Below are 26,550 nucleotides of genomic sequence, written 5' to 3'. Positions count from 1 at the left end.
AAATATCAACGAGAAAGACCTTAAAATCATAGAAAATGTATGTATTTGTAATCCAATACATGAAAAATAAATATTTTATTTTTTAATAGTTGTAGGAAATTGAGTTACAAAACTTTTTATGTCAAACCCTATATTAAATTTCATAAAGTATCATTGACTTCTTTAAAATAAATAGAATAAAAAACTGTTCACACTGTTCCGTTCTATTTTTCATTTATTTGTAAGTGATTATTAATGTATTTAAGCCCTAAAAATGCTCATAAATAATTTTTAATTAACGTTAGTGTATAAAGAACTTTTTTAATTTGTACATTTTTAATTAAAAAAAAATTAAAGAACTATTTGGTAGACAATTTGAAAACAAGGGATTCAATTAAAACATAGTTGTATTTCATGTTTTCATATATGTGTTTGATAGAAGATTCCGAAATTAAATTCCAATTTAAACACATTTTTCCAAATGTGATTGAAAATATATTTAGTTACTAACTTTATAGAATATAAACCATTACTAATTAATTTTTGAACTTGTTAAGTGAATTAATCATTAAATTTAATTAAATTGTTGGTGAAAATTGAAATGAGAGAAATTTAAGCCTGATTTGTTTTTGTTTTTCTAAAAAAGATGATTTGTTTTTAATTTCTTTATAAGTACAAAGTTATGGTTTGTGTATAATATAACTTTCTAAAAAATAGATTTACCTTTCACGAAGTTGAAGATTACTAAATATTGCTTGTAAAATTGACATGTTAGTGATAATTGAGAAGTTTAACTCAAAAAATAAAACAAAAATAGAGAAATGTATAAAAACAATGAAAAAGGTCAATAAGAATAAGAAGGGAAAAAAAAAAACCTTAATTGAGCTGTACTTTTATAATTTTTATAATAAATATTTTTACTATTAAAACGTTGCTTATTTAGACGAAGTGAGATGTAATATTTCAAGATGGAGAAAAGTGAAATTTTAAAGGTAGCATTGAGAGAGATAAAATGCAAATAAAATAAAAAAGAAAATAAATGATAATAATAAAACATAAAATTATATTTTTCATTTATCAGTAATTAAATACAAAAAGAAAGTATCCTTCATTCTATCAATATTTTATCCAAACAAAACACACTCTTCTAAGTCTGTCTAGATAACATGAGCTTTAATTTTGCAAGAAGAAAACAATTCTTCAATTTGAAGAGATTTTCTTAGCCATCTAGATAACATAACCTTCAATTTTGCAAGAAAAAAACAAACCTACAATTTGAAGTGATTTGTTAAGCTCCATGTGTCTTTCTGTTAGGTTATTTCATCTTTAGTAAAAGCCCAATAAATGCCCCAGACTTTTTATAGGTTTTGTTTTCTTAAAATGATTCAGCAACCGTCAGTCAACATGTGAATGCATGTAAATCGAGAGTTAAGAAAATGACAGAAAATTGAAGTTTCTTTACAATCTGACCAGTAACATTCTTTAGCCATTTAGGGATCGATCCATAGTCCGATCGAACGTGTTCTTGACATGAGAGTCTTCAATCTGGGTGGTGGAGATTTCGTTGGGAGCTACCTACAGTCAGATACCGTGGACAATTGGTTGTCACTTCAAATGAGACGTTTCCGATTTTATTCTTCTCAATTTGTTGCCGTTTTGTTACCAAGATTGTTATCTTGAGATATTTAATGAGTATGCCTTTAGTTATGGCTAGGGAGAACTCATTGTAACCCATTATTGATTATAGTGGAGATTTTGACTTCGATCCGTGGTTTTTTTATTTCTCACATTGAGGAGGGTTTTTCATGTTAAAATTGCTTGTGTCCTTACTTGATTATTATTGTTATTGCTAATTGATTAGTATTCTATTAGATTCACACAAGAGTGGGATAATTGATCCGAAGAATATAGTGTTTATCCCAACAGTTTTACCATCATTCCTCTTGATATCTCTTTGATCTAATAGCAATGATTGTCTAACCACTTTTGAAATGGAAGATTTTCAAAACTACGTTTGCTAGAACTATGATTGTTTTCGTCTCCTCCAGCTTTTAGTTGTGACTTACAAATTTTTTTAAAAAATGAGAAGATGTGGGCATGAAGGGAAGAATTTCATGAGATATTTATAATAAGGGGTTTAGAGAGAGAGAGAGAGGAATTTCATGGGTTAGGAGAGAGACAAGAGGGGAGATAGTTAATGAGAGAAGTAATGGGAGAGAGTAAAATGTTGGAGTGGTGAAGAGAGAGAAACGTGGATCTTAGGGAGTTAATTTAGATAATAGAAAAGTATACAAGGATAAAATTGTCTTTTTGTTAGATACTTCCAACTTCCAATACGAAGGCTATTTACTTAGGACACCCTTATTGGACCATTTGTTGAGCCCAATTATTTGGCCCAAAATCAAAGAGCCCAACTCCCTTCGTCTTCTCATTCTCCATTTCCGCCGTTCCTTCTACCGCCCGTCTTCCACTTCCCCGACTCTGCGTCTCTCTCTCACCAATTCTCTTCATCATTTGGGTTTATGTATAATTCCAACGACAAATCAAAGCTTTGATTGATTGCCATTGAATTTCATCTTAAGCTTTCCCCTGGTTCCTTCCTGCTTGTATTTGGTGGGACAGAATCCCTCCATGGGGGTTTCATCAGAGACCAAGTTCTTGCAGGAACTCATACTCTACGCTGCCAGTGCTGCTTTAAGTTGCTTGGTATTATTCGCAGGTCTTCGCCACCTTGACCCCAATCGCGAGGCCTCAAAGAAGGCTCTGGAGCACAAGAAGGAGATAGCCAAACGCCTTGGCCGCCCCCTCATTCAGACTAATCCTTACGAGGTACCCTTTTCCTCTCTCTCTCTCTCTCTCTCTCTCTAATGACGAAAAATAGACGAAATGCTCCATGTCTGCTATTTCTACTTTGTTTTAAATGTTTTCTGATCGCTTCTGTTTATCATTCGAGGTTCTTATTTTATTGTTTGCAAATGATGCATGGGCTTTGCGGATGGTGGAGAATGGAGAAGAGTATATTTTAGTGTGTTTTGTGGGTTTGGATGATAATCTCACATCTATTAAATGTCTTCAACTATATTATGTGCATAAGATGTTTGTTTTCTTACATATACTTGTTCATGGTATTGATAAAAAGTGTACGAAAAGGTGCTGAGTAACGTATTAAAACGTGTATTGCTTGAGCTTAACCGCCCATGGATTCTTGATGCTCGAATTTTTCTTCTAGAATTGAACTTCATAACCCACCATTCGTTTTGATTGAATCTGTGGATCATTATCGTTCTACAGGATGTCATTGCCTGTGATGTTATAAATCCTGATCACATTGATGTAGAATTTAACTCAATTGGAGGATTGGAGACGATCAAACAAGCATTATATGAACTTGTGATACTTCCTCTGCGGAGACCTGAGTTATTTTCACATGGGAAGCTTTTGGGTCCCCAGAAAGGCGTATTGCTTTATGGGCCACCTGGTACAGGAAAAACCATGCTTGCAAAAGCCATTGCAAGGGAGTCTGGGGCAGTTTTTATTAATGTTAGGATTTCAAATCTGATGAGCAAGTGGTTTGGTGATGCACAGAAGCTTGGTAAGGTCAAAACTTTTAGATCATTCTTTAACACATTCTTGACACAAGGTTTTCCTAGCTCATTCTGGAAAAAATATTTGTGGTTATGCGAGTAATGATTTAATAAGGTCTTCCGACTCATTGCATCTGGATCATTACTTTTGCATTATTGAATTATTCAAGGTCTATGAACTACAATCTAGCTGATATGGTAAAAAATCCCATGTAAGTGTCTAAGTGATGTGGAGTATAGTCTGGTTGAAATATTGGTGTCAAATAAAATTAGAACCGGGGATCAATTATAATTCTAAAATGGTTCTTTCATCCTTTTCTACATTTCAACTTATTATAGATTTTCTTATTTTATCTTTTGGTTCTTTATTCAATATTGTATTACTCGTTAGGTTGTGATTGTTGCGATAACAATTGTAATCATCTTGCAAAGTTTGAAGATTTGATGGCCTTATATGTCATGGCAAAGAATCATAGGAGCAGCTCAGAGATTGTAGCCTATTGCTGAATATATTAGGAAATTAGGCATTATGTGATAGAACTAAAAGTTTCCTCACTCTCTTGCAGTGTGATAGGAACAAAAAATGGGAATTAAATGAGCTAGGAAATAGTTTGCATCGTCATCGCCCTCTACTTTATTATGGCAGTTCTTTCCCTAAGACACACTATCATTTTGCTGACTGTTTTTCTCACTCCTGGTAATCTATCATCTTGTACATGCAAGGCCTTAGCACCCTCACTAAATCTTGTTCATATATCTCCTCTATTTGCCAACCACCCTCCACGAAAAAATTTCCAGACCTATTTATATAGCCTTTCGTGCTTTTGTGAGAATTCTTTGGAATGATTGCCACCTTGCAACCACCCTCTACCTCAGATTGCTAATATCTTCTGTATGGGTTTGGTCCTACTTTCTTTCTAACTCATTTTGCCCCGGTTATGTCCAGATTGGATTTTATTTTTTGTTTTAATTTCTGTTCTTTCATCATTGTTCTTTGGCGTGGATTACTTTTATTTGTTGCTTACACCCATCGTTCTTTAGGACCTGATTGTTCCAGCATATCAGAAACTTCTTGAACCTATTTTTAAATCTCTTTTATTACCTGGATGCATTAGTTCCCCAGTGTTCTTCATTTTTAGCAGTACTCTTTGTATCTAATATAATTTCCATGTCAAAGTCTATGGCTTGGATCAATGCTCTGATACCTATTTAATAGGAACCAGAATTTAAAGGAAAATTGAAAATGTTGTTGTATGAGGAAGGAAAATTACAATGTTCAAGAATTTGAGAAGCCAGTACTTCCTGAATAAAATGACTTCTGAAGTTTGAGTTACACTGAATAGCAATTCTAACACAATGGCATGTCAAAGTAGCAATCATATTGCAAAGACTAAGACATATAGGAAAATTTCGAGAATAGGCTATACTAGCAACTTTGTTGCTAACTGGAGGTTATTTTATCCCGTTAATTGTTATGTATTGCCAGTTTTCTGTTCTGGTTTGCTGAATGACATTGGTGGTGGATTTTATTTTAATTTCAGAGGTTTTATGTTATTTAGATGCTTGACCAACCATCCTTCTGATGGTTATTGCAAGTGTTATGGAAGTATTCAATATTCAAGTGCTGAGAAAGCTTTAAAGGCTTGAAACAGACCCTTCTGCATCATGATTTTTGATTGCCAAGAAGAAATGAGGGTTTTCACTTAAAGTGAAGGGAGGCACGCATTAAATTAAAAAAAAGGCATGAAAAAACTGTCATATGTTGATGGTTGGGGATGCGACCAATCAATGGAATATAGGAGGCTCTTTTCATGTCATCCTATAAACAGGAAGAAACCCACCGGGGTTGTCTTGCTTCTGCTCTGTGTAAAAGTAGAATATATTTATAACAATGTTCTTCAGCGATAATATAGAAATTAAGTACATTATAACACTAGGGTCTGCTTCTAACTGGTCATTGCATTAAGAAATCATGTAACTGACCATATTCCAACACAAATGCTATCTTGTCCCTTTTTTGCCTATATATTTTAACTGATATGAACTACCATTTTGCAGTGGCTGCTGTGTTTAGCTTGGCTTATAAACTTCAGCCTTCTATTATTTTTATCGATGAGGTTGATAGTTTCTTGAGTCAACGGCGCTCTAGTGATCATGAAGCTTTATCAAACATGAAAACTGAGTTTATGGCCTTATGGGATGGATTTACCACAGATCGTGAGTTTCTGACTTCAGTCTACTGAGTTCATGGCATTAAGAAATATTTGTCTCTTAATATCTTGTCCATAACCAGGATTTTATTTTTTAAAGATTTAATTTGCTGTATTCATTAGTAATTTAGTTTTGGTCCTTTTGGATAAGCTTTTGCTTGATGAATTCTATTCTGTTTCTACAGAGAACGCACGTGTTATGGTCCTTGCTGCTACCAACCGTCCGTCAGAACTTGATGAAGCAATTCTAAGAAGACTTCCTCAGGCTTTCGAAATTGGGATACCCAACACAAGGGAGAGGGCTGAGATACTAAAGGTGATTCTGAAGGGTGAGAGGGTTGAAGACAACATTGACTACCATCGCATAGCTAGCTTATGTGAGGGGTATACTGGTTCAGATATTCTCGAGCTCTGCAAGAAAGCTGCATATTTCCCAATCAGGGATCTATTGGATGAAGAGAAGATGGGAAAACAGTCTAATGTAAGTTATCGTCAGCATCATTTTCCTTGTTCTGATGTTTTACCTGCCTGCCCTTGGATTGGAAGTGTCATTTAGATTCTAGATTGGGAGGCCTTGCAATAATACACTTACTTGAGCTTTTCGTGGACGTGACATTTCTTCCTTTTCCTCCCTTTATGTTTCTCAGTTTCTTTCACATTGTTACTTTTCAGTTCCCGAGGCCGCTGTCACAGTCAGATTTGGAGACTGCTTTCCTCTCATCAAGGAAGACAAAGGTTGTAGCTAAAGAATATGCTGGATTAGGGTCACATCGGACAGAGACCAGCGATCCTCGAATTCAAGCAGTTTTAAGTGAACTCTCTAAGTTTGGCATTTCCCCATCAAATGTTGGATCAGAAGAAGACGACCCTTGAGGGAGAACCCCATCAAATGTGGAGAGGGAGAGATTTGTGTTTCATTATCACAGTAACGCAATAGTTTTAACATTGATGATTTCTATAATTGTTATAGGGAAAATTCACAGAAGTTCCAAAATCTTGTTAACGAGTTTGAATAGCTGAGCTTTGGAATATACATCTAAATGTTTCTAATATTTTACACATTTGCTTTGGACCAGAACCCAATCCCTTCTTCGACCATCATCTGGAAGCCTCTCGATACCCAATACCCAAGTCCAAGTCGATGATTGTATAATTCATAGGACAAGCAAACTTCTAGTTTACAATAAGCTGAACCGATTTATTGATTTAAGAGTCGAATACATCCATAACAGTTCCAGCAATCCAGCCAAAAGTTATGCATACACATTTTCCATTACAAACCAAACATCAAAAGGGAGGGGGAGTGGGTATTTCTATTATGAAACAAAATCTAGTCTTCTACACTGTCCAACTTAAAATTGTACATTTAAAATGGGTCCTGATTCAGCACACAAATGGTAAGATTGTAATCTGGTGATGCTGTCATAGTTGACACTCAATGCAACCAAGTCTTCTAGAGCACTTGGCTCTGCTCTTTAATGGATACCCTCAAAAAATGATAAGCTATTTTACTTCCGAAAATCTTGTAGAGACCACCTTACTCTTCAGAAACTACAGGCAATCCTTCTTTGAACCAATTGTAGAGACCACCTTCTAAGTGAAACACGTTGGTGTAGCCATTGAGAACCAACAAGTAGGCTGCTATCAGTGACCTGTTAAAAGTGGCCAAAGTTAAAACTTGATGCCTAACATTTATTTCTCTATGCGATTTTGGACTCGAATCACATAACTGAAGACCGTAACGGTTGAGTTGAAGAGATAATGGCTGATAGCAAATTCATCTTACTTACAAACATTCAGATTCATGTTATTGATTCTTCATATTCTTAAACAGCAGCTAAATTTCTTTGACAATATGAAACAATCATTGTTGTTTTAACTGTTTTACCCTGTGTTAACCGTATGAAGAGTGATATTTATAGAATGACAAGGACATGTAATACACATAAATGTTACTATCAAGAGCTCGAATACCTTGATTGTTGACCTTCTGGAAGATTCTGGGTAGGTTTCATTGTTCCACCTGATGAGCATGCTACTATTATTTTGGCATCTTTATCTATTTTAGATTCTACGCCTGTAGAAGTAGAAGATACTCAGACACTTTTGAGAACAAGAATTGAAGTGAAGTGAAGAGGTGTTTACAAGCAACTAAGCAAGTAAATAACTTACTTTGCAAGAATTCTGGGTTTTCTTCTGTGCCCGAAAAGATGCCAAAAAATGCAAAAGCAGCTCTCCTTGCTATATCCCATGCTGTCCACTCCTTTATAAGCCTGTAGATTTGCACGTTGATGGCACCTGGTGGATGGCCCTACACCAAAACAGTTGAAATAAGAATGTAACAATTCATTGGTCGTTCACCAATGTTGAGCTTAGCTCAACAGTAATTGACATGACCTTCCTTACTAGAGATAAGAGATTTGATCCCCTCCCTCGTAGTTGTTGTACTAAAAGAAAAAAATTGGTTGTTTTAGACTTCGGAGAAAAATGCATATCATCACACATTAATCCACAAACCTCTTTGAATTCTGCTTCTGGCCTGACATCAAGAATCACAAAGTTATTTTCCTTCTGAAGGCGCAGAGCTTCATTAGCATCCACACTCCTTACCTGCAGTGAAGATCTCCAGGGTGAGAGTCTTAATTCTCATATTCTGTTCAGCAACTTGAGCATTACTTGTTCTGAATTAAAACCATTTCGCCCTCATGATGCTTTTAGGTTTTAGAACTTCATTTCACAAAGCTTCAGGCTTTGTTATGGACCAAAATTTAACCTTTCTCATATACTTTTGGATGCATTTTGCGACGAAAACACGTGCAATGTATTTGCGTGTAGTTTTAGATTAATAAAAACTGACCACTCATCCAATATACAGTGAAGTTGTAGGTAGAGAGTCGAACCCTTTTCTGCAGCAGAAGTTCCCTCTTCACCTTCCAATCCTCTTCAGCTGAATCCTCCAGATATACCAGAATAAACCCACTTTTATATTAGTGAATTAAGACTAAAAAGATTGAAATTTGTACCCGAAACCTGATAAAATATTAGATCAACTAGAAGAGAATACCTGGCGTTTTTGCTTGTTTTGTTGCTGCACCAAGAATTATCAGGCTCCTTGGGTTGATCTGAGAGGAAAATTTTTGCTTCCCATATCTGATTGATCTGACTGTGAGGCGATAGGAACTTGAGTCATATACAAATGTTGAGGAGAATACAAGAGGCGAGAATTGGACAACAGGATGTAAAGAAGACGAAGTTAGGGGCAGTGAGGCAAAAGCAGCCATCTTTTGGAGCTTCGTCCAGTGAAATAATCAGCTGAAAGAAAATGTCCAACATATGATGTCTAAGCTTTTATATAATTGTATTCTGCCACCTGTTCAACACTGCAAGATATTTGAGCGCTTGTGGGGCAAGTGAGTTTGGATTTAGATTTCTCATAATCCGAGTTTGTGGTGGATATTTTATCTAAGCCATTTCCTTGTAGATTTCCTTCATCCTCAACTTTTCGGCTTTATTGCAGTTCTAGCAAACTTTATTGAATATTTCTGAGGTGTTTTGTAATTTACTTACAGACCCTTGGTAAAGAGACTGAACAGAAGGCCATACTCGTCTTTTCAAAAGGACATCAATTTGTAATGAATGAACTTCAAAGACATTTACCACAACTTGCCCATAGTGAAAGGTTTCAATCACATATATTATATTTGGCTGTCTTGTACAGAAATTTAATTGATAATCTTGAAAATTCAAGAAGATAGTCTTATATGATCCTGTAAGACGTCTAAGGAGGAGCTTGCCAGAGTCATTGGTCTTTACCGAGCATCCAACAAGTCTTTTATGGTTGTAAATATAAGGGTTTCACTTGTCTTGTCAAGGCCTTCCATTTGTAAAAAATTGCTTTGTCTTTGTCGAGTTTTCAGTTTCAGGCTACCGGGATGAGGCTTTGCTTCGAGGTACCAAAACAAAGTGGTTGAAGAAGATGCTTATTTATGGCATTTCAAAGAATATGAGTTGTATATTCTACACTTGCCAGAATTCAATGTCAACATAAACATAAATAAATATTATACATTAAATTCACATAATTTTTGCTGACTGAAGGAGGCTTCACAGAGACCTGCTACGCTTTGCATCTGTTGAAGCAACTTCCAAGTCTCCAATGAAGAAAAGGATCCTGTCCAGAATTCCTCGACAGGATTTGTCTTCTTCGAGAAGTCCTTCTGATAGGAACTCTCTTTTTGAACTCAAAGGAAGAAAACTGCTGGTCTGTCCAATCTTTTGTCTTCTTGAACCTAGGTGCCTCTGGATTTCACCTTGGTGAATGAGGTAGTAGTCATTCCCTTCTCGGATAATTCTTAGGCCCCTGGTTAAAGTTACCATGTCATAGGGAGCACAAATAAACATAAACTTTAATCATAAATTATGATTCAAATCTCTACTCTAACGTTAGTATTATTAAACATGGATTTTCTTGCTAAACATTAACCCAGAGAACACAATATTTGAGTTAACGCTAAGAGGATCATATGCTAGCCTTTAAGTAAATTTTAACCGATATGTTACTTTAAAATTTGCAGTATGTAAGGTCTTAAATTATAACCAATCAAAGAATTGAGGAATCATAGTGGATGTGTTTGCAACCAGACATGTCCAGTACTGAAGTAGGTCTCCTTGAATTGAGTGATACGAAGAAGAATATGACTCACAATCCAAATCGATCACATCGATCTTGCACCTCATATGAATCCTTCCACGACTTTGAATCAACTGGGTGATAAAATGCAGCATGGTCTTCCCCCCACCTCTCCTTGAATAAGTTCGACCACAAGATATTGTCTGAAGCTAAGGAGTTCCACTTCCTGCAAACTTCAAGCAGCAGGTTGCAGTGTTAATGGCTAATAGTCAATTCAAGCAAAAAATCAACAGAGGATGGGGATCAACTATCGAGGAAAATTTGAGTAAATCTAGTTTTCATTCCTATATTTTATTTATTTATCTATTCATCTTGGTCCCTGTGTTGGTGTTCAATAACATTATAAAATTCCCCTTGGAAATTCAATTATACTTTTAGTTGGTTAACTGCCAGAAGTTTATCGTTCCTAATAGAGAGTAACAAGGGAAGGCAAAGGATGTTCCTCATTTTCTTATGTCTCTCTACTCTCTGAAGAAACTAGTTTTCAGACACCTACTATATTAAAGGTCCCCCCCTTCTTTACTTCTTTATCTGGGTTGAAGGAGAAGACCCTCTTTAACTAAGAGATATCTCATATATGACCTTATAAAAGGGCTAAGAAGTCATAGGTTTAATCGATGGTGGCCACCTACTTTAAGATTTAATATCCTACGAGTTTCCTTGACATCCAAATGTTGTAGGATCTGGGTTGTCTCGTGAGATTAGTTCACGGATATCACAAAAAAGAAAGTAAAAGAAAAAAACCATGAAATTCTACCGATCGGTCAGAAACTTTGGTATATCATTGCTACCGATCAAATACAACCTTCATATGGTATCTAAACCATTAGATTGGGGGAGTGCCAAACCCCCACGTGATCTCTCTAAAAGTCTGTCAGATCTAGCAGGGAGTTACTTAAGTTCCATAACAGATGATACATATGATCGTTTCCATCTATTAAGGTTCCGGTGACATTAATAAATTTCTTTAGATATTGGATGTGATTTAAGTTAGGAGAGTGAGTGAGTTCTAAACAAGCTATTCTTCGTAAAACTTGTTGAACAATGGTTTACTCATGCCAAGTATTCTAACTTCCATGAATACCTTCCATATATTTCAATCAAATTTTTGGGGGGGAACAAGTCAAGTAATGAGCAAGAGACTAGGGGAAACAAATTTAACCCATTTCTGTTCAATATATTATGAAGAGAAGAATGTTAAATTTGACACAAATTAGCAAGGAATACATCATGACTTAATAGCAGAATTGTGAATACGATAGCAGATCTTTGGATCAGAAACTAAAAAAAAAACTAGACAATTGAACTAAAAAAAAAAATCAATATACATGTAATTCAATTCAATTCAAGAAGAATTGAATTTAGAGAAAATATGTTGCTGACCTTGAAGTGCGGTTGCGAGGTTTTGGGAATCCAACAAACAGAATATCTTGAGGCAGATTTCGGTTGGCAATTTTTCCATCTGCAGATGGATCAGATATTCTTGTTAAACAATTTCTTGTTCACCCAAACTAAGAATTGTTCTGCAGAAAATTCCGAAGGGGAGAGAGAGGGGGGGAGAGAGAGGAAGAGTTTTGATATTCCTTCTGGATAAACTCTTCGTCTTCGAGCTGATTTTACATTTTCTTTACTTTATTTTCTATGGTTTTCGACGTTGGTGGACAATCAAGATTACTGTAAAAAAAGACAACATGAAATAAAGCCAATTCATTCGGTGTTTCTTGAGAGTACACAAAAGTAAGTTATTCGCTTTCTCCTCCTTTTTTTTTTTTTTTTTTTTTATTTTCATTATTATTATTTTGATCAAATATATGGAGGGGATCGAATTTCAGATTTTGAGGTTAATAATAGGAATGTTCAAAAAATCCGGACTACTTAATCTAAACTATAAGGGTTGAGATTGTTTTGTTCTTGGGTTGGATTGTGTTAAATTTTTTTATTACTATTAGGTTGGGTTAGGTCTTAGGTCTGTCTCTTATACACATCTAGATGTGTATAAGAGACAGTATATATAGATATATATTTCTTTGTTTAAAGTTTGACTACCTTGGTTAAATGAATTTATGAATTTATAATATTTTTCTTATAAAATTGTTATGATGTTTATATTTGTTTAAAATTTGTAATAAATATCATAGATATTTCGTTTTTAACATTTAAATTGCATGAGATTTTAGTTATTAGCCCTTGTAGAAAAATTTATGTATTTTAAATTAATAAGAAAAAAAAATAAATTATAACTTGACAATTCAATCCAAATTTTAAGGGTTGATCCAAAAAATACACTCAGTCAACCCAACTCTTATACACCTCTAAGTTCATGTTGTCGGATACCTTTTTGACGATGTAATAAAAAAATTACCAAAAATAGGACAACTTATGTCACTATTTTTCACTATTTTTCATCATTATTAAAATTTTATTTAATAATTATTTTAAATTAATTTTTTCTTAAATTTCAAGATTTACACTTTTATCCTCGATTTTCACTAAATATTCATTTTTCGCCTTTCGTCTTTGTTAATTAATTTGAAATAATTAAAAGTATAACTCGTTTATGTAAGTTTGAATGAGAGCATGTTGCCAAAAAAAGGTCAACCGCACATCTCTGTCTCTAATTCTAAAAGGCAAAAATCCAGAACATGGTAAGTGGCACTTTCGTTGGATCAATCTATATAATATTAGTTATAATGCTTATGGGCGCTTTTACTAAAATGCATATGATCCTACATCGTTTAGTGCCTTCCAAATTCTAATTAAACTCTTGAGCCTCCTAAAATATAGGTTTGAATTGAATATTCAAATTTAGATGATGTATATGAATCATTTAATATGTAATTATTTCCTTCTACAAGAAAATTTGATTAATTTCTCTCTAAATTCAAATGATCTAAGAAATTTAACTTTTTAATTACAACCTTTAAATAGTAATTGTTTAAAGAAAACAAAACAACAAAACAAAGTGGGCAACGATTCCCACAAAAAATCCGATCCCCATAAAAAATCATCACCCCAATCCCGGTAAAAATAGATGAAGAATTTCAGGAGGAATGAAATAGAGTGCAAAGACGAAACGAGAAAGCCATCCCAGCTCCACCTAGGGGACATCTCTAGCTATCACAGAGATTACTCAATGGAGGGCCATGTGTTCTACTTCTTCCCCATCACCATCCAATCTCCATCTCTCTCATCGGACCAAATGCAACCAATTAAGCTCATTTCACACTTGGAAAATGACGCAAATTTGGATATCAGTTATCAATTAATACAAGCGCTTTCCCTCCTAACTCGACCATAAAAAAAATGTTGAATCATGAACAGAACTGGAAATGTGGTTATTCCCATCTTAGTTCTTACATCACAAAAGCCTATGGTCCTCTTCATCCATCAAGATAAAGCGATGTATCAGCAAGTACCTTTCCTTGTCCACAAGAAATTGCAGATGCCTCAAACTCAAAATGATGATTTCTTCTGAATCTCAGTACACCACTTTGCTCCTGCCTAGGTCGAGTCATCCATTTCTGCACTGCCAGGATCGTGTTGCTATTGAACTTCTCATATACCTTTTTTTTCCAGGGCCAAAAGAAAACAAAAGGGTCTAACCCAACTGGGGGAAATTGAGACTGAAGAAAAAACAGCACTTTGGTTGGTGAACCCCTTAAATCATTCCAATCACTCACAAGTAAAAAGGGGCACGGGAATCAAATCAGTATGCAAATCAGGTGCTTGCTAGAAGAGACAATCATATCAAGAAACTCAAAAGGGGAAAAGTTGAGATAATATTCATATCTGTTAGCATTCTTTAGCAACTCCACAATAGGAATTGCGCATCTTGAATGTTTGTATGAACTCGAGACAAAGAACACTACAAATATGAGATAGAAAAGTGTCATTAATCCTACATCTAGAGCATTTCGAGGTTAAAAAATGACGAATAATAGGTGATCTAAGCTGTAAGGAGCCACGAAAAATCTCAAAAATGAATACTCCAATTTACAGCATTCGGTAGTCCCAGTAAACAGAAGTCAGTTTCAAATATGAGACAGGTTTCTAAGACTTTTCTTCCGGTGTAAATATAGGAAGAAGTCAGTTTTTCTCTCTAGCTGATCACATCGCAGTAAACAGAACTCTTCTCAAATAACACGCACAGCTTCGGATGATAGTTTTATAAATTTAAAATTGTAGTAAAATAACAATGAAGTGTAATCTTAAAATACGACCTTTTTTTCATCACTAAACTCACGTCTGGATATTGTCGGGTCGAGATTCTCACTAGCCAAAAATAATGACCAACGGAAAAATCTATCCCACAGCACAGCTCAACAACACGTTCATAGCAAGACATAAAAACAGTGAGATTGTAAAACATAAAAGAACGCTCCAAATCACCAGATTTCATCACAAACTATCGTTTACGAATTCAGTCGGCCCTAACTAATACGCTCCAGTTTTGATATCCGACTGTCACATTGCCTCAAATTCGTACTTCACCGTACGTGCAAATCCTACACAAGATTCGTCCACGATTTAGAGTGATTCAGCGTTTAAATGAACTTTTCCTTGGAGTTTACCATGTGGCAAAGAAAATAATTGGTCGAGTGGATCGAAGAATGCATTTTATCACCTGCGAAATCGCATAATTCAACGCTTTCCACGATGCCCGCCACCTGACCTTGCACCAGGAAAGCGAGCAAATTGCAACCTTAAATTGACCGAGTCACGGTCAAACTCATCAAATTTATAACCTGCAAAATCGAGCTCGACTGATATATGCAGTAGCTACGTGTAGAACGACGAGGTAGGAAAAGAACAAATATCGTGTAAAATGATTTGAATCATAAATAGTCTAATATTCACCTTTATGATTTATCATAATCAACTATATGCTTAATTCAAAAGGACATATCACAAAGGACCTTATTACAGGCTTGGAGGTTTGATCTCATGGTTGAGTTCAGCAACCGTGATTTAGCCTTCCTAACAATTGAGGTGTACGAATCCCCACTCCAAGTAATAATTTTAACGTGAAAATTAGAAAGGATATAGAATGTATAGGTCAAAGACCATAGAGTTAATCACGCAATTAAACTACTAAACATAATTTATCATGAGGTACTGGATTGCATAATCTATGACACCAAGTACAAAGCTAACCAGATTTCCTACCGGCTGAATGCAGGATAGCATCGACAAACTCAAATTTACAAGCGCCCCAACTTGGAATCTAAGAGCCCTATGATACACATGCAAACATATTCCCACCTTGGAGAAAACAGAGCCATATGAATACACATAAAAAGTACATCCCCAACAATGAAGAAATGACTTAATCTAGCCGTCAAATATGTTACATAAACTGTCATATGCATGAGATTGAAAGACGTTTTTTAACCATACACCCAATATGAGATGTGGCAGCCACTTTAGATAAATTTCCCACTTGGCATCAATATTGTTGTTGACGTCAATAAAATGATATGTAACCTATTAAGTGTTTCGTTGTATGTCATCCTCTCTTTTAAAACTTAATCTCATATTCAAGGGGGCAGGAAACTAGAGCGAGCTCAATGCCCATAATAATGCCTATACCCTTTAACAAGCCCAACACAACAGCCTAGTTTCCTAACCAAAATAAATAAATAAATAAATAAAAATCTAACAATTATATAGCTATTTGCTGAATCGTACGTTCTCATGCAGTCAAACCTCCATTTCCATATTCAGCGTGTGGCTGAATGAGGCATTACAATGAAGGAGATTGAGTGGGACTAAAGGCAAAGTGATTCCACCCTACATTTTGTTTTCTACTTAACTATCTCAAAATGTCTGAATCCACATCTTGGGAAAATAGTATGTAAAGACATATAAACAGAGATGTACGTGTACCCATGTTTGGGTAAAGACACCAAAAGAAGGAAATCATGAATTACGCAAAAGAAAGACAAATAGACAAATTTTCCATAAAGACAAGCCAAAATAAATATATAAATTGAAGGCACATAATTCTCCAACGGTGACCTCTGTTAGGAGACAAAAAAAAGTGCAAATGTTTACCAGCCAGAAAACAAAGGCAAAGAAATTAATAATTAAAGCAGATGCAAGCACACCTTGTAAGGCATCCATGGCCGTAGCTGCATGGGCAGGACTCACAAAATCTACAAAACCGAGCACCACCGGATCTCTTCCTGGCTGCACAAATTAGATTAAAGAAATCCACTTTTTAGTTAATGGTGTCTCATATTAAATGTAAACAGAGTTGATGAACTGCAACAAATCAACTTACATTTCTGGATTCCTTGTTAACAAGTCTCACTTCTTTGTAGCCAACAAAAGGGCGAAATATGTCTGTGGGTGGATGTGAAGGAGACAATAGAATAGAATACAATAATGCCTTTAACAATACAAGGATGGGAAATGGGAAAAATTAAAAGGATACGAGCTACTTCACGCCGTGTACAGCTTGAAGGCAAGCCTTCCACAAATAGTGTATTAGAAGCATCAGGTGGAAGGGGTATGTTAGGCCTCCCACCTCCAAAGCTCGTACTTCTATCATTAACATTTGCCCCTGAAACCACACCCCCAATCCCCAATATAGGTGGATCATTGATCGAATGACCAGGAACACCCCCTCCAACAGGTCTAGCAGACTGTCCACCATAAGATGAAATTTGCTGAAACAAAAAAAGGTTGCATGGTTAATTAGAATGAACTTGCATGAGAAAACATATAGAAAACAGAATTGAACCTTCAAAGAGAAACAAGTACCGAGCTGCGTAGGTAACGTTCATAGGACTCATTGATGGAATCAACACTTTTAATTCCTTGGAGCACTGGTCTATCATCTTGACGATGGTAATAGTTGGGCAACTCGTGAAGACCAGTGGGATCTACAAGCCATTAATAATGAATTATGTGCCAAATAAAGCAAAGAGAAAAAACAAAACAGAACAAAGTGACTTGATCCACAAAGAATTGCATCGCTTCAATCAACAGTGAAATCATGACTTAAAAAGATAGAAGTACTAATTCAAGAAACCATAAAAATGATGTGAACATTAATATGTTAAACTTTCAGTTATGAAGATCAGAAGTCCACCATTTTACCTTCAAGTTTTTATGAATTGTTTTATTTCTGGAAAGATACTTAAAGAGTCATACTCCGAATAGAAACCACAAAAATGAAATTGTTGATAAATATGCATTCCTTTTGTGGCATATTCTGAAGCCTTAAAACCAAAATGCTACAAGTAAGAACTCTATTATAGAAAAACGGATAACTTCAAAGTGCGCATTAAGGACACCCACTGGCCACTGGGATCCCAAGACTCATGAAAACCAATAAGTTTGGCTATTTGACTTCAAGAGACCCTTAGTTCCACAACGTGATCAGCAAATCAGTAAAATTTTGATATACGGAGCAAGAAAATATGTTGAAGGATCATAGAATCATGCACAAATCGCACTAATTGATGAGAATGGAAGTTGTAAAACAATACGCAGAGAACCTCCTTCCAATCATTCAGGAAATTTCCTAACAAATCGACAGCAAATGGATGAAGATAACATATAAAAGAGAGAACGCATCTTAACAAAAACAAATCACTGCAGATTACGGTTTCACAATAATCCCAACATGCGCTAAAAGTTGGTAAAACCCAAAGATTGCACAATTTAGCAACTCATGGGAAAACCTCAAATTCAGTCACCTTAAGAAAACCCTAATTCCAAATGTACGAAACAAGCGGGAAAAAGAAAAAGAAGGGTAAAGAATTGAGTCGTTCCTTTATTACCGTAATCGACGCGAGGGCGCTTGCCGACGACGGCCGGAACCGACGACGGGGGCTGCTGCTGTGAGTCGGTATACCTCCAATAAGCGTCCGACATGCTCCTACAAAAAAGGCGATGAATTTAGGATGAAACAGCGACTCGCTTCAATGTCGAACGTAGGTAAGCTCGGAAAGGAAAGCCGTTCGGTTGGGTGAATTTGATTTACAATTTGATGGGACTCTCTATATATTTTTCCTTTTTCTCTCACGATTTCTTTGCAAAGTTCATAACTTTACTTTCATGGAACACATAGACATGACAATATAATCCTTCGCTAGGTTTTCTTCCACTTCTGGCCTAGATTTTTAATTTGGTAAATCAAATTGAATAATTTCGAGTAAATTATTCACATGTTACAACCATAAGTCTTCTTCCTAATTGTCAAAAATAATACTTTTTACGTTTTTATCAATTATTTTAATAGTTCAATCTCAGCCAAAATAGGTATTGAGACTAAAACAAAAATTTAGTTTCTTTTAATACATTCAAACTATTCATCAATAATCATTCTAAATCTTAGAATTTTAGTCTTCACACAATTAAAATCAAGGATTTAAATCTTTCTTCAAAGAAACTAACTCGAACTTTGAGTAATATAAGAGAAGATTGACAATACAAGGCTTCTGATAATGATTACTCTAACTTGTGTAAAAAGCCAAGAGAAGAGAATGCTTATATAATGAACCAGAAGAATACAAACTTGGTAACTCTTTACCAATGATCAACGATAATGGCGAGTGATTGGAAATTATTACATATGGAAAATAATCCAAAACATGACATGTTGGCATAAATCAAATCAAGGAGAATAAACACATAATTATACAGAAGATTCTAGCTACTGTGACTTTTATATCTTAACATCTTCCCTCAAACGTAGGGGTGATGGAATGACCCTGAGTTTGGAGCGCATGTCACATAATCGAGAGGCAGGCAAAGACTTCGTAAGACAATCAACAAGTTGATTGCGAGAAGGTACATATGGGGTATCTATATATTTATTCGCAATCTTTTCTAGAATGAAGTAGGCATCTAATTCTATATGCTTGGAATAAGCATGAAAAACAACATTCTTGGCAAGTGAGATTGCACTTTGATTATCACACCAAGCCATCGAACATGATGATGGTAGCAAGTGAATTTCACGAAGTAACGATGGGACCCATATAACTTCGGTTGTAGCATATTAGCAAGGGAGTGATATTTTGCTTCAGTACTAGACCGTGAAATGATTGCTTGGTGCTTGGAAGACCATGAAATCAAAGATGGTCCAAGAAAAATGCAATAAGATGAGACAGACCGACAATCATCTAGGTTGGATGCTCAATCGATATTACAATAGGTAGTGATGTTCAGTGCATTACTTGATCGGAGAAAAAAAGATCATGATAAATAGTTCCTTTAAGATACTAAAGCACCTTCTTAAGAGCTTGCCAATGAAGATCGATGGGGCGTTAGAGAAACTGACTCAATCTGTTTACAATAAAACTGATATCTAGGTGAGTTTAAGTGAGATATTGAAGAGCACTAACAACACGACAATACTCGATTGGATTGGCTAAAGGTTCTCCTGCGAATGCCGAGTATGCCTAGAAAATAGTAGAGGCACCCCAAGTCTTTGAGAGAAAATTGGTCACACAATGTCATGATGAAGGACATGATATGCTTAGCATTATTGCCAGTGACCAAGAAATCATCCACATAATAAGAGTGAGACCATGATCGATTATTTTCTAAATCCTAGATTTTTAAGTATTCACACAATTAAAGTCGAGGGTTTAAATCTCTCTCAGAAAGAAACTAATTCGAACTTCGAGTAATATATAAGACATTAATATATTTTTTTTAGTACAATTGGAGGTAGGAAGATTTGAACCATATATCTCGTGGTTACTAACACACTCATATATCAATTGAGCTATATTCGCTTTGTCTTTTATTGTATAAGACATCAATGGAGCTATGCTCACTTTGGTAATTGTTGTCTATCTATTTGATTACTAAATTTAAAATTGAAAAAAAAAACTCACGATAAGTGTAATTCGTTTGGTTAAATTATGAATTTAGTTTTTATAGTTTGAAGAAAATTAAATTTTAGTGCATATAGTTTGATTAAACATTCATAAATAGTCTCTAAATAGATGTTTATGAGAATTTTATTAAATCACATAAACTATTTGAGGTTTTATCAAACTATAGAAATTAAATTATAACTTTCAAAATTAGAGGACTTTTAACTCTTAACTTTCTCCCAATTATGAATCCAATTTGTAGGTTAACTTTTTTTTTTTCTTTTTATGGTAATGATATCTAAAAGAATAAAGATGTAATTTACCCATCAATAACTTTTAACTTTTACTTAAATTTAAAATAAAAATAAAACAACTTAAAAAAGTTTAAAACTCACTTCTCTTTTACACCTAAATGGTTTATATTTATTCGTAGAAGTTTGGGTACATGTGTAACTAAACCAATTTAACTGATTTTTTTTTTTTCAATCAAAACTATTGAAAAAGTTGCATTTTGTAAAGAACGTCAAAAGTTGTGTTTAGAAGCTTGGTTGTGAATAGAACTAAGCATACTTTAAAACAAAATTAAATAAAGAACTTTGATCTTAAAGAATGTTGGTTTTAGGAAGGAGTGATTGTCTTAAAGGTATTTCACTACTTGAATATGACTACGTGGAGGATCTACAAAATCTCTATGATGTCGAAGTCTTTTTCATGATGATTTCATTGTTCCTATGAGACAAAAACAGATGAGATTGATTCATGAGTTTAGTTAATGTCACATATTTTCCTACCTAACTCTTTTTATTTTATTGTGGAAGCATATTACATTAGACTATGTCCACCATGCTTTTAATTTTCTTTTTTTTTTTTTAGAAAATTTACCGTTTTATCTCAAGTTTGAAAAATCTGCGCATTTGATCCCCAAATTTTAAAAATGTACCTTTCTAATCTATAGATTTATTTTTTTTTTTTTAAAAAAAGGGTTTATTTGGTCCCTGAGTTTTCAAAATGTAATTTTTTAGTCCCTAAGTTTATAAAAATTGATTTTTTATAAATAATTATATGATATTTAAAATTAGAAAAAAATAGTTTTAGAGAGGAAATGGTTTTTAAAAATTATTCTTCCAATTTAAAATGTAATATAATTATTCAAAATGATAGTATAAAGGTATTTGGAGAACTTTTTAGACATATTTTAAAAAATTTAGGGACTAAAAAGCTACATTTTAAAAACTTTAGAGATCAAGTTGGTCTATTTTCTAAACATGGAGACTAAAAGAGTACAATTTTAAATTGAGACCATACATAGATATTCTTTAAAACTTGAGGACCAAAATGATAATTTTTTTTTCTTTTTTTTTAATTGAAGAAAGTTCGTTTAAGGGCACGTTTAAAAGTGATTTTGAAAGGAAAATTATATTGTATGACCAAAATAAAAGGTCGATTTTGAAAAATATTCAAAAACAATTTTTTTTAATCTATGGCCACATAGGAAAAAACAAGTTTAATATTTTTTTTTTCCTTTTCCCATGCTGCTCAGTGTGATATACGTTATACTATTTTTAGATGATGATCTTGAACTATAAAATATTATATCTAATATTTTTCTATTTTAAATTTTAATATAAATTTTGAATTGTTATCTTAGGTAAATTTAATTTTCAAATCTCTTTATTCTTTTAACTTATATTAAATCTCTTTTTTATGCAAATGGTGTATCTAAACACCAATTTTCCCCAAATTTCTTTCTAAATTTAAATTTAGTATTTATCTCCTCAAGTTTGTTTTATTCTTTAGATAGATTCAAATCGGTTTTCATTTTTTTTATTTTACAATTTCTTTCTTGATTTTACCTTTTTGTATCTCTCCTTCAAGATTCAATGAAGTTACTGAATTTCCCTCGATACATTTAATCTGTTATCCTCTGAAAATGGGAGGGTAAATCACAGCAATACAAAAGCTACCGGTTCAAGGGTTTGAACTCAAAATGAGAGATGAATTGAATTGAAGTTCATTCTGCAAATGGATGAGTTCGGGTTTGAGGTTAGATTTCATGTGACACATTTATTAAATTAAAAGTACAAGATATCTGTGTGCTTCAATTGATGAAGATTTTAGTTATTTTTAATACAAGGTATTTACATGACTTTTAGAAGGCTCACACCTTAATTTTTTTAGTTGTATATTTTTAATTGTCACAAGGTTGTTGGCATTTTAGACCTTAATATTAAATTAATTAATTAATATTTTGATGATAACAAACCTATTTTTCTTTATTAATAATTTGAGTGTTTTGAAGTGTCTATTGTGTAGAGTTTGAAACAACGGTTCCAACACAATTTGAATCACTCAAATCGGAGTTTAAACAAAGAAAATATGACCAAATCAAGCTTTAATGGTAAAATCTTGAGTTAATGATGTGGCATAATTTTTATAATCAAAGTGAACCAAATGAAATGTGCCACTTGGAACAATGGAGAAAGGACACATAGTGGGGTTTTTATTTTTGGATTGGTTTTAAAAAGAAAACGAATTTAAGAAGAAAATAAATTTAATATTATTTTATATTTGTGTCTAAAGGTTAGTTTTAGACACATGTTAGACATTTTTTTTTTTTTTTGTTTGATATCAAAAGAAATGATTTAAAAAAATATATATTATTACATTATTATTATTTTTTGTTTGTGTATTTAACGGGTTGAGTTTAAATCTCCAACATTCAATTTTCTTTTATGAATATTCGTGACCAAAATTAGATGTGGTTTCCTACATTTTTTTTCTATGTTTAAACATATCTTCTTTCTGAAATTTCAACAAAAATTTTACATTTTTTTTCAATCCTCCATAACTCAAAACTACCATTATTATTATCTCTCAAAGCTTTAATTTTCTTTTTTTCTTCTAATTCTTGAGATAGATATTTTATGTATTGTAAGGATTAATTTGTTGTGAGCTATAATTTATAAAAGTTGCTCTTGATCCCAAAAAAATAGTGTTGTAATGGTTTGATCTTCAACTGTAAAAATGATCGGGTTTGTTCTTGTTCTCGAAAAAAGAACGTTGTACGGTTCGACAAATTGTGGAAAGAGCCAAGTTGAACTACCCAAGAGGGGCTTGAGAAGTAGATGTAGGTCGGTTGTGCCGAACTACTATAAATCATGGTGTCGATTTCTCTATCATTCTCTTATTTAATTTTGCAATGAATTTATTATTATTATTTATTTTCATGACATTTATTGCTATCATTTATCCTTGAAATTCATTGCTCACATTTTTCTATTTAGTTTGGTTGAATTTATCTTTGCACATTTATATTATCAATCTTATGAAAATTAAATTGGATATTGAATTTATTTCCATGAGTTAATTGTTTAAATTACTTGTTAGCAAAAAGTGTTAGCTTCTAGAAACAAACAGTGGAAGACATTAAGCATTCTAATTCCTCAATTTTGACATCAAATTAAGCATTCTCATAGGGTATCAAGAGGGTTTCATTACCTACCTTTGAAGATCCTCTTCAAACTTGAAATTCAGCTGCAATCTTTTCTAATTCTTGTTGTGGATCACCACTAGAGCTTCTCAACTATCCTTTAGGAGCCTTAAGTTGAGTTGTGGGACTCAAAACAAGCTTGGATTTTGTGAAATTAGAAGGAGAAGGTGACTCGTTATCACACTTGAAGAAATCTTCTTCCAACTTCAAATCTCAGCAAATTCTCAATGTTTGCATGGGATTTTCCATAAAAAAAAAATTGAGTACTTTATTGCATGACTTTCATGCAAACTGATTACATTAAGTAATTACAGCTCTTACTTCAATTTGAGTTGTAATTTGGGAGTGGAAGTGTGACTAAGGAGTGTGCTTGAAAAGTGGGAAAATCCCACTTTTCAATTTCTCCAATTTTCATTTTTCTTTTTTATTTGAAAACTATTTTCAAAATTAAAATTAAATTTCAGTTTTTAATTCTATAATTAAAACTGAAATTTTATTAATTTTTCAAGAATTAATTTAATAATTATTTTTTCTAATAAAATTAATAATTAATTAAACAATTTAATTAGTTCTAATTAATTTAATATCAAATATTAAATTAATTTATCACCAATTCCACTATCATGAATCCCTATTCATGAAATTAATATTTAAATCATATTCAATGATTAATTAATTCTCCAATTTCGTTTAATTCCAAAATTAAACGTGTAATTATATCACATATAATTAATAATTTCCTTAATTCGAATTTGAACGATTCAAATTAACTTATCACGCTATTCTAAGGCTTATTCCGTTTGTGAGCTAGTAGGAGACCTAATGGACCTACAGATCATGGCTCTAACGATTCGATATTAATTAGCTAAACTCTTTACACCGAATTAACCTCCACTTGTTAACTACTAGGTCACTCCACTAAAGCTCAATAGTTGCACTCCTCTCACGATAGATATATTGTGTCCACTCGATATAACCATGGTTAGTAAGTTAACCCTTCACATGTTGTTCGTAATAACGGCTAGGTCAAATGACTGTTTTACCCCCGAGATTACCTCTTGTTCTTTAAGTTTCACTGATTCTCTAATGAACAATTTTATTTGTGATCCAATCAACAAATAGAATTCCTTTCGGGTCAATGACATGGTGGGCCCCTTGTTCAAGACCCAGAATTAGCACTTAAGGGAACAACCTCTCTATTATACTTGGTAGGAGCGAATTCCATTATGCACCTTATGTCCTCAGCTATCTACCTAGTCTTACCTTTTATTGAGCCAGCGTTGTTGAGTCAACCCACACTTATGCAAATCTAAAGACAACTCGAATAAATGGGAGTTCATAGTTAGCTTAGAACTAAGGTTAAGTTACTAGGTCATCATTATGAAATAGTCAGTCTTAAACAGTAAACAACGTTATAAAGTAAGAGCGACTTAATTCTTGGTTCGATCTTGTGCAAACTCATTGCATTAGACGCCCCTACTCCTCATGTCACCACATGAACGAATAAGGATTAATTCGTTTGTAGCACTTTACAACTCCTTGTAACAACTATAGAGTAGGTCGCATTTGATAATGTTACCAGAATAAAGCACTCAACCTTATTCCTATACTATAGATCATTTTGACTATTTACTCGAACATGATCAACTTTTATGTCTCCACATAAAGTTCAAGTACTCATGTAATAATCATGGATCTTTTAGTTTATTAGATTTATTTCTGAAACGAAATAAGCAATCATATATTCAATAACAATTTGATTGAATCAAACTTCAATAATAACTTTATTGAATTTCAGAATAAGTTTATTGTTTACAAACCACGAGTGTTAGGACATAAAACCCAACAAAAAGTTTGCTAATTCACTTAATTGGGCTCACATTAGAAAAAAAAATTTAATTAGTTTAATGAAACCCTATTCATCCTCTAAGGTTACCATCCCACAAGCTATGGATATGAAGTAAAAAAATTAAGAGTATAAAATATTAGAAGAATAGATATCAAAGCACAAATATCCTCACTATAATTATGGAAACATTAATGAAGTATGGAGGGAACATTCACTGATAAAGAAGCGGAATGAGTGGACACGTGCCTTGATTTACGTGGTTATGATGGAGAATTCTAAATTAGATTTTATTTTTTTCATACCAAGTATTTTTCATTCCAAATTATATTATATTTTTTTTGCCGCACACATTTTAGTTTTTCGAAATTTTTACATCATCCATAACTTTTATGTTAAATGATATATTTTTTAAATTAGTTGTTAATAACCATTTTTTTCTTGATTTTGATTAGGAGTCGTTTTTAAGATTTTTCCCCTTCAGTGGTTGGTTCCTAGAATAAATGACCAAGGATTCCTAGATTTAAGCAATTAATTAGTTTTTATTTAGGATTTAGAAAATTATTTCAAATGGTAAAACTCTTGAAAATATTTACAAGATATAATCATGATAGACGCTGATGTCATTTATAGATACAGTCTATCCGTGTCTCTATCATTGATAGTTCTCAAATTTTGTTATATATTGTAAATATTTTGGTACATTTTTTCTATATTTAAAAACAACTCTTAGGATTTTGTATAATTTTAGTATTTCATTTAGATATTTTATTAGGGGGCAATTTTGACATTTGATAAATCCTATTAAAAATTCTGAAAAAAATCGTTTGACCATTTATTTAAATAAAAAATTGGATGGCCATATTTCAAAATGCATATTTAAATTTTATGTTGTTGTCACATTTCAAAATG

The 26,550-nt window shown here is 33.4% G+C and overlaps 4 protein-coding genes across 6 annotated transcripts; 1 reads left to right on the top strand and 3 right to left on the bottom strand.

The window, feature by feature from the left end:
- The first annotated feature begins 2,421 nt into the window (after positions 1-2,421).
- On the top strand, positions 2,422-6,825 carry LOC120074030 (ATPase family AAA domain-containing protein 1-B-like). The gene is made up of 5 exons (XM_039027008.1): positions 2,422-2,808; positions 3,271-3,571; positions 5,622-5,780; positions 5,959-6,254; positions 6,446-6,825. Exons 1-5 carry the CDS (start codon positions 2,611-2,613, stop codon positions 6,644-6,646), a joined length of 1,155 nt encoding a protein of 384 aa, XP_038882936.1. The 5' UTR covers positions 2,422-2,610; the 3' UTR covers positions 6,647-6,825.
- A 125-nt stretch (positions 6,826-6,950) lies between these two features.
- On the bottom strand, positions 6,951-9,195 carry LOC120074038 (rhodanese-like domain-containing protein 14, chloroplastic). The gene is made up of 6 exons (XM_039027020.1): positions 8,838-9,195; positions 8,674-8,720; positions 8,291-8,383; positions 7,946-8,084; positions 7,748-7,850; positions 6,951-7,425 (listed from the first exon to the last, which is right to left on the bottom strand). Exons 1-6 carry the CDS (start codon positions 9,052-9,054, stop codon positions 7,311-7,313), a joined length of 714 nt encoding a protein of 237 aa, XP_038882948.1. The 5' UTR covers positions 9,055-9,195; the 3' UTR covers positions 6,951-7,310.
- Positions 9,196-9,443: 248 nt separating this feature from the next.
- Positions 9,444-12,135, bottom strand: LOC120074048. The gene is made up of 3 exons (XM_039027029.1): positions 11,847-12,135; positions 10,477-10,636; positions 9,444-10,133 (listed from the first exon to the last, which is right to left on the bottom strand). Exons 1-3 carry the CDS (start codon positions 11,923-11,925, stop codon positions 9,878-9,880), a joined length of 495 nt encoding a protein of 164 aa, XP_038882957.1. The 5' UTR covers positions 11,926-12,135; the 3' UTR covers positions 9,444-9,877.
- Positions 12,136-13,371: 1,236 nt separating this feature from the next.
- On the bottom strand, positions 13,372-18,591 carry LOC120085617 (RNA-binding protein 2-like). Of its 3 annotated transcripts, XM_039041697.1 has the most exons (7): positions 18,254-18,585; positions 17,229-17,350; positions 16,900-17,134; positions 16,747-16,808; positions 16,571-16,652; positions 15,088-15,208; positions 14,594-14,968 (listed from the first exon to the last, which is right to left on the bottom strand). In XM_039041697.1, exons 1-6 carry the CDS (start codon positions 18,345-18,347, stop codon positions 15,105-15,107), a joined length of 699 nt encoding a protein of 232 aa, XP_038897625.1. In that variant the 5' UTR covers positions 18,348-18,585; the 3' UTR covers positions 14,594-14,968; positions 15,088-15,104. The 3 variants fall into 3 exon arrangements, with proteins under 3 accessions (XP_038897644.1, XP_038897625.1, XP_038897633.1); XM_039041716.1 differs by lacking the exons at positions 14,594-14,968; positions 15,088-15,208 and adding an exon at positions 13,372-14,086 and having other exon boundaries at positions 18,254-18,590; XM_039041705.1 differs by lacking the exons at positions 14,594-14,968; positions 15,088-15,208 and adding an exon at positions 15,215-16,483 and having other exon boundaries at positions 18,254-18,591.
- Between the last annotated feature and the right edge of the window lie 7,959 nt (positions 18,592-26,550).

The sequence above is a fragment of the Benincasa hispida genome, chromosome 1 (assembly GCF_009727055.1).
Source record: "Benincasa hispida cultivar B227 chromosome 1, ASM972705v1, whole genome shotgun sequence".
NCBI classification, from domain to species: Eukaryota; Viridiplantae; Streptophyta; class Magnoliopsida; order Cucurbitales; family Cucurbitaceae; genus Benincasa; species Benincasa hispida.
This window is presented reverse-complemented; position numbering and strand designations above follow the sequence as displayed.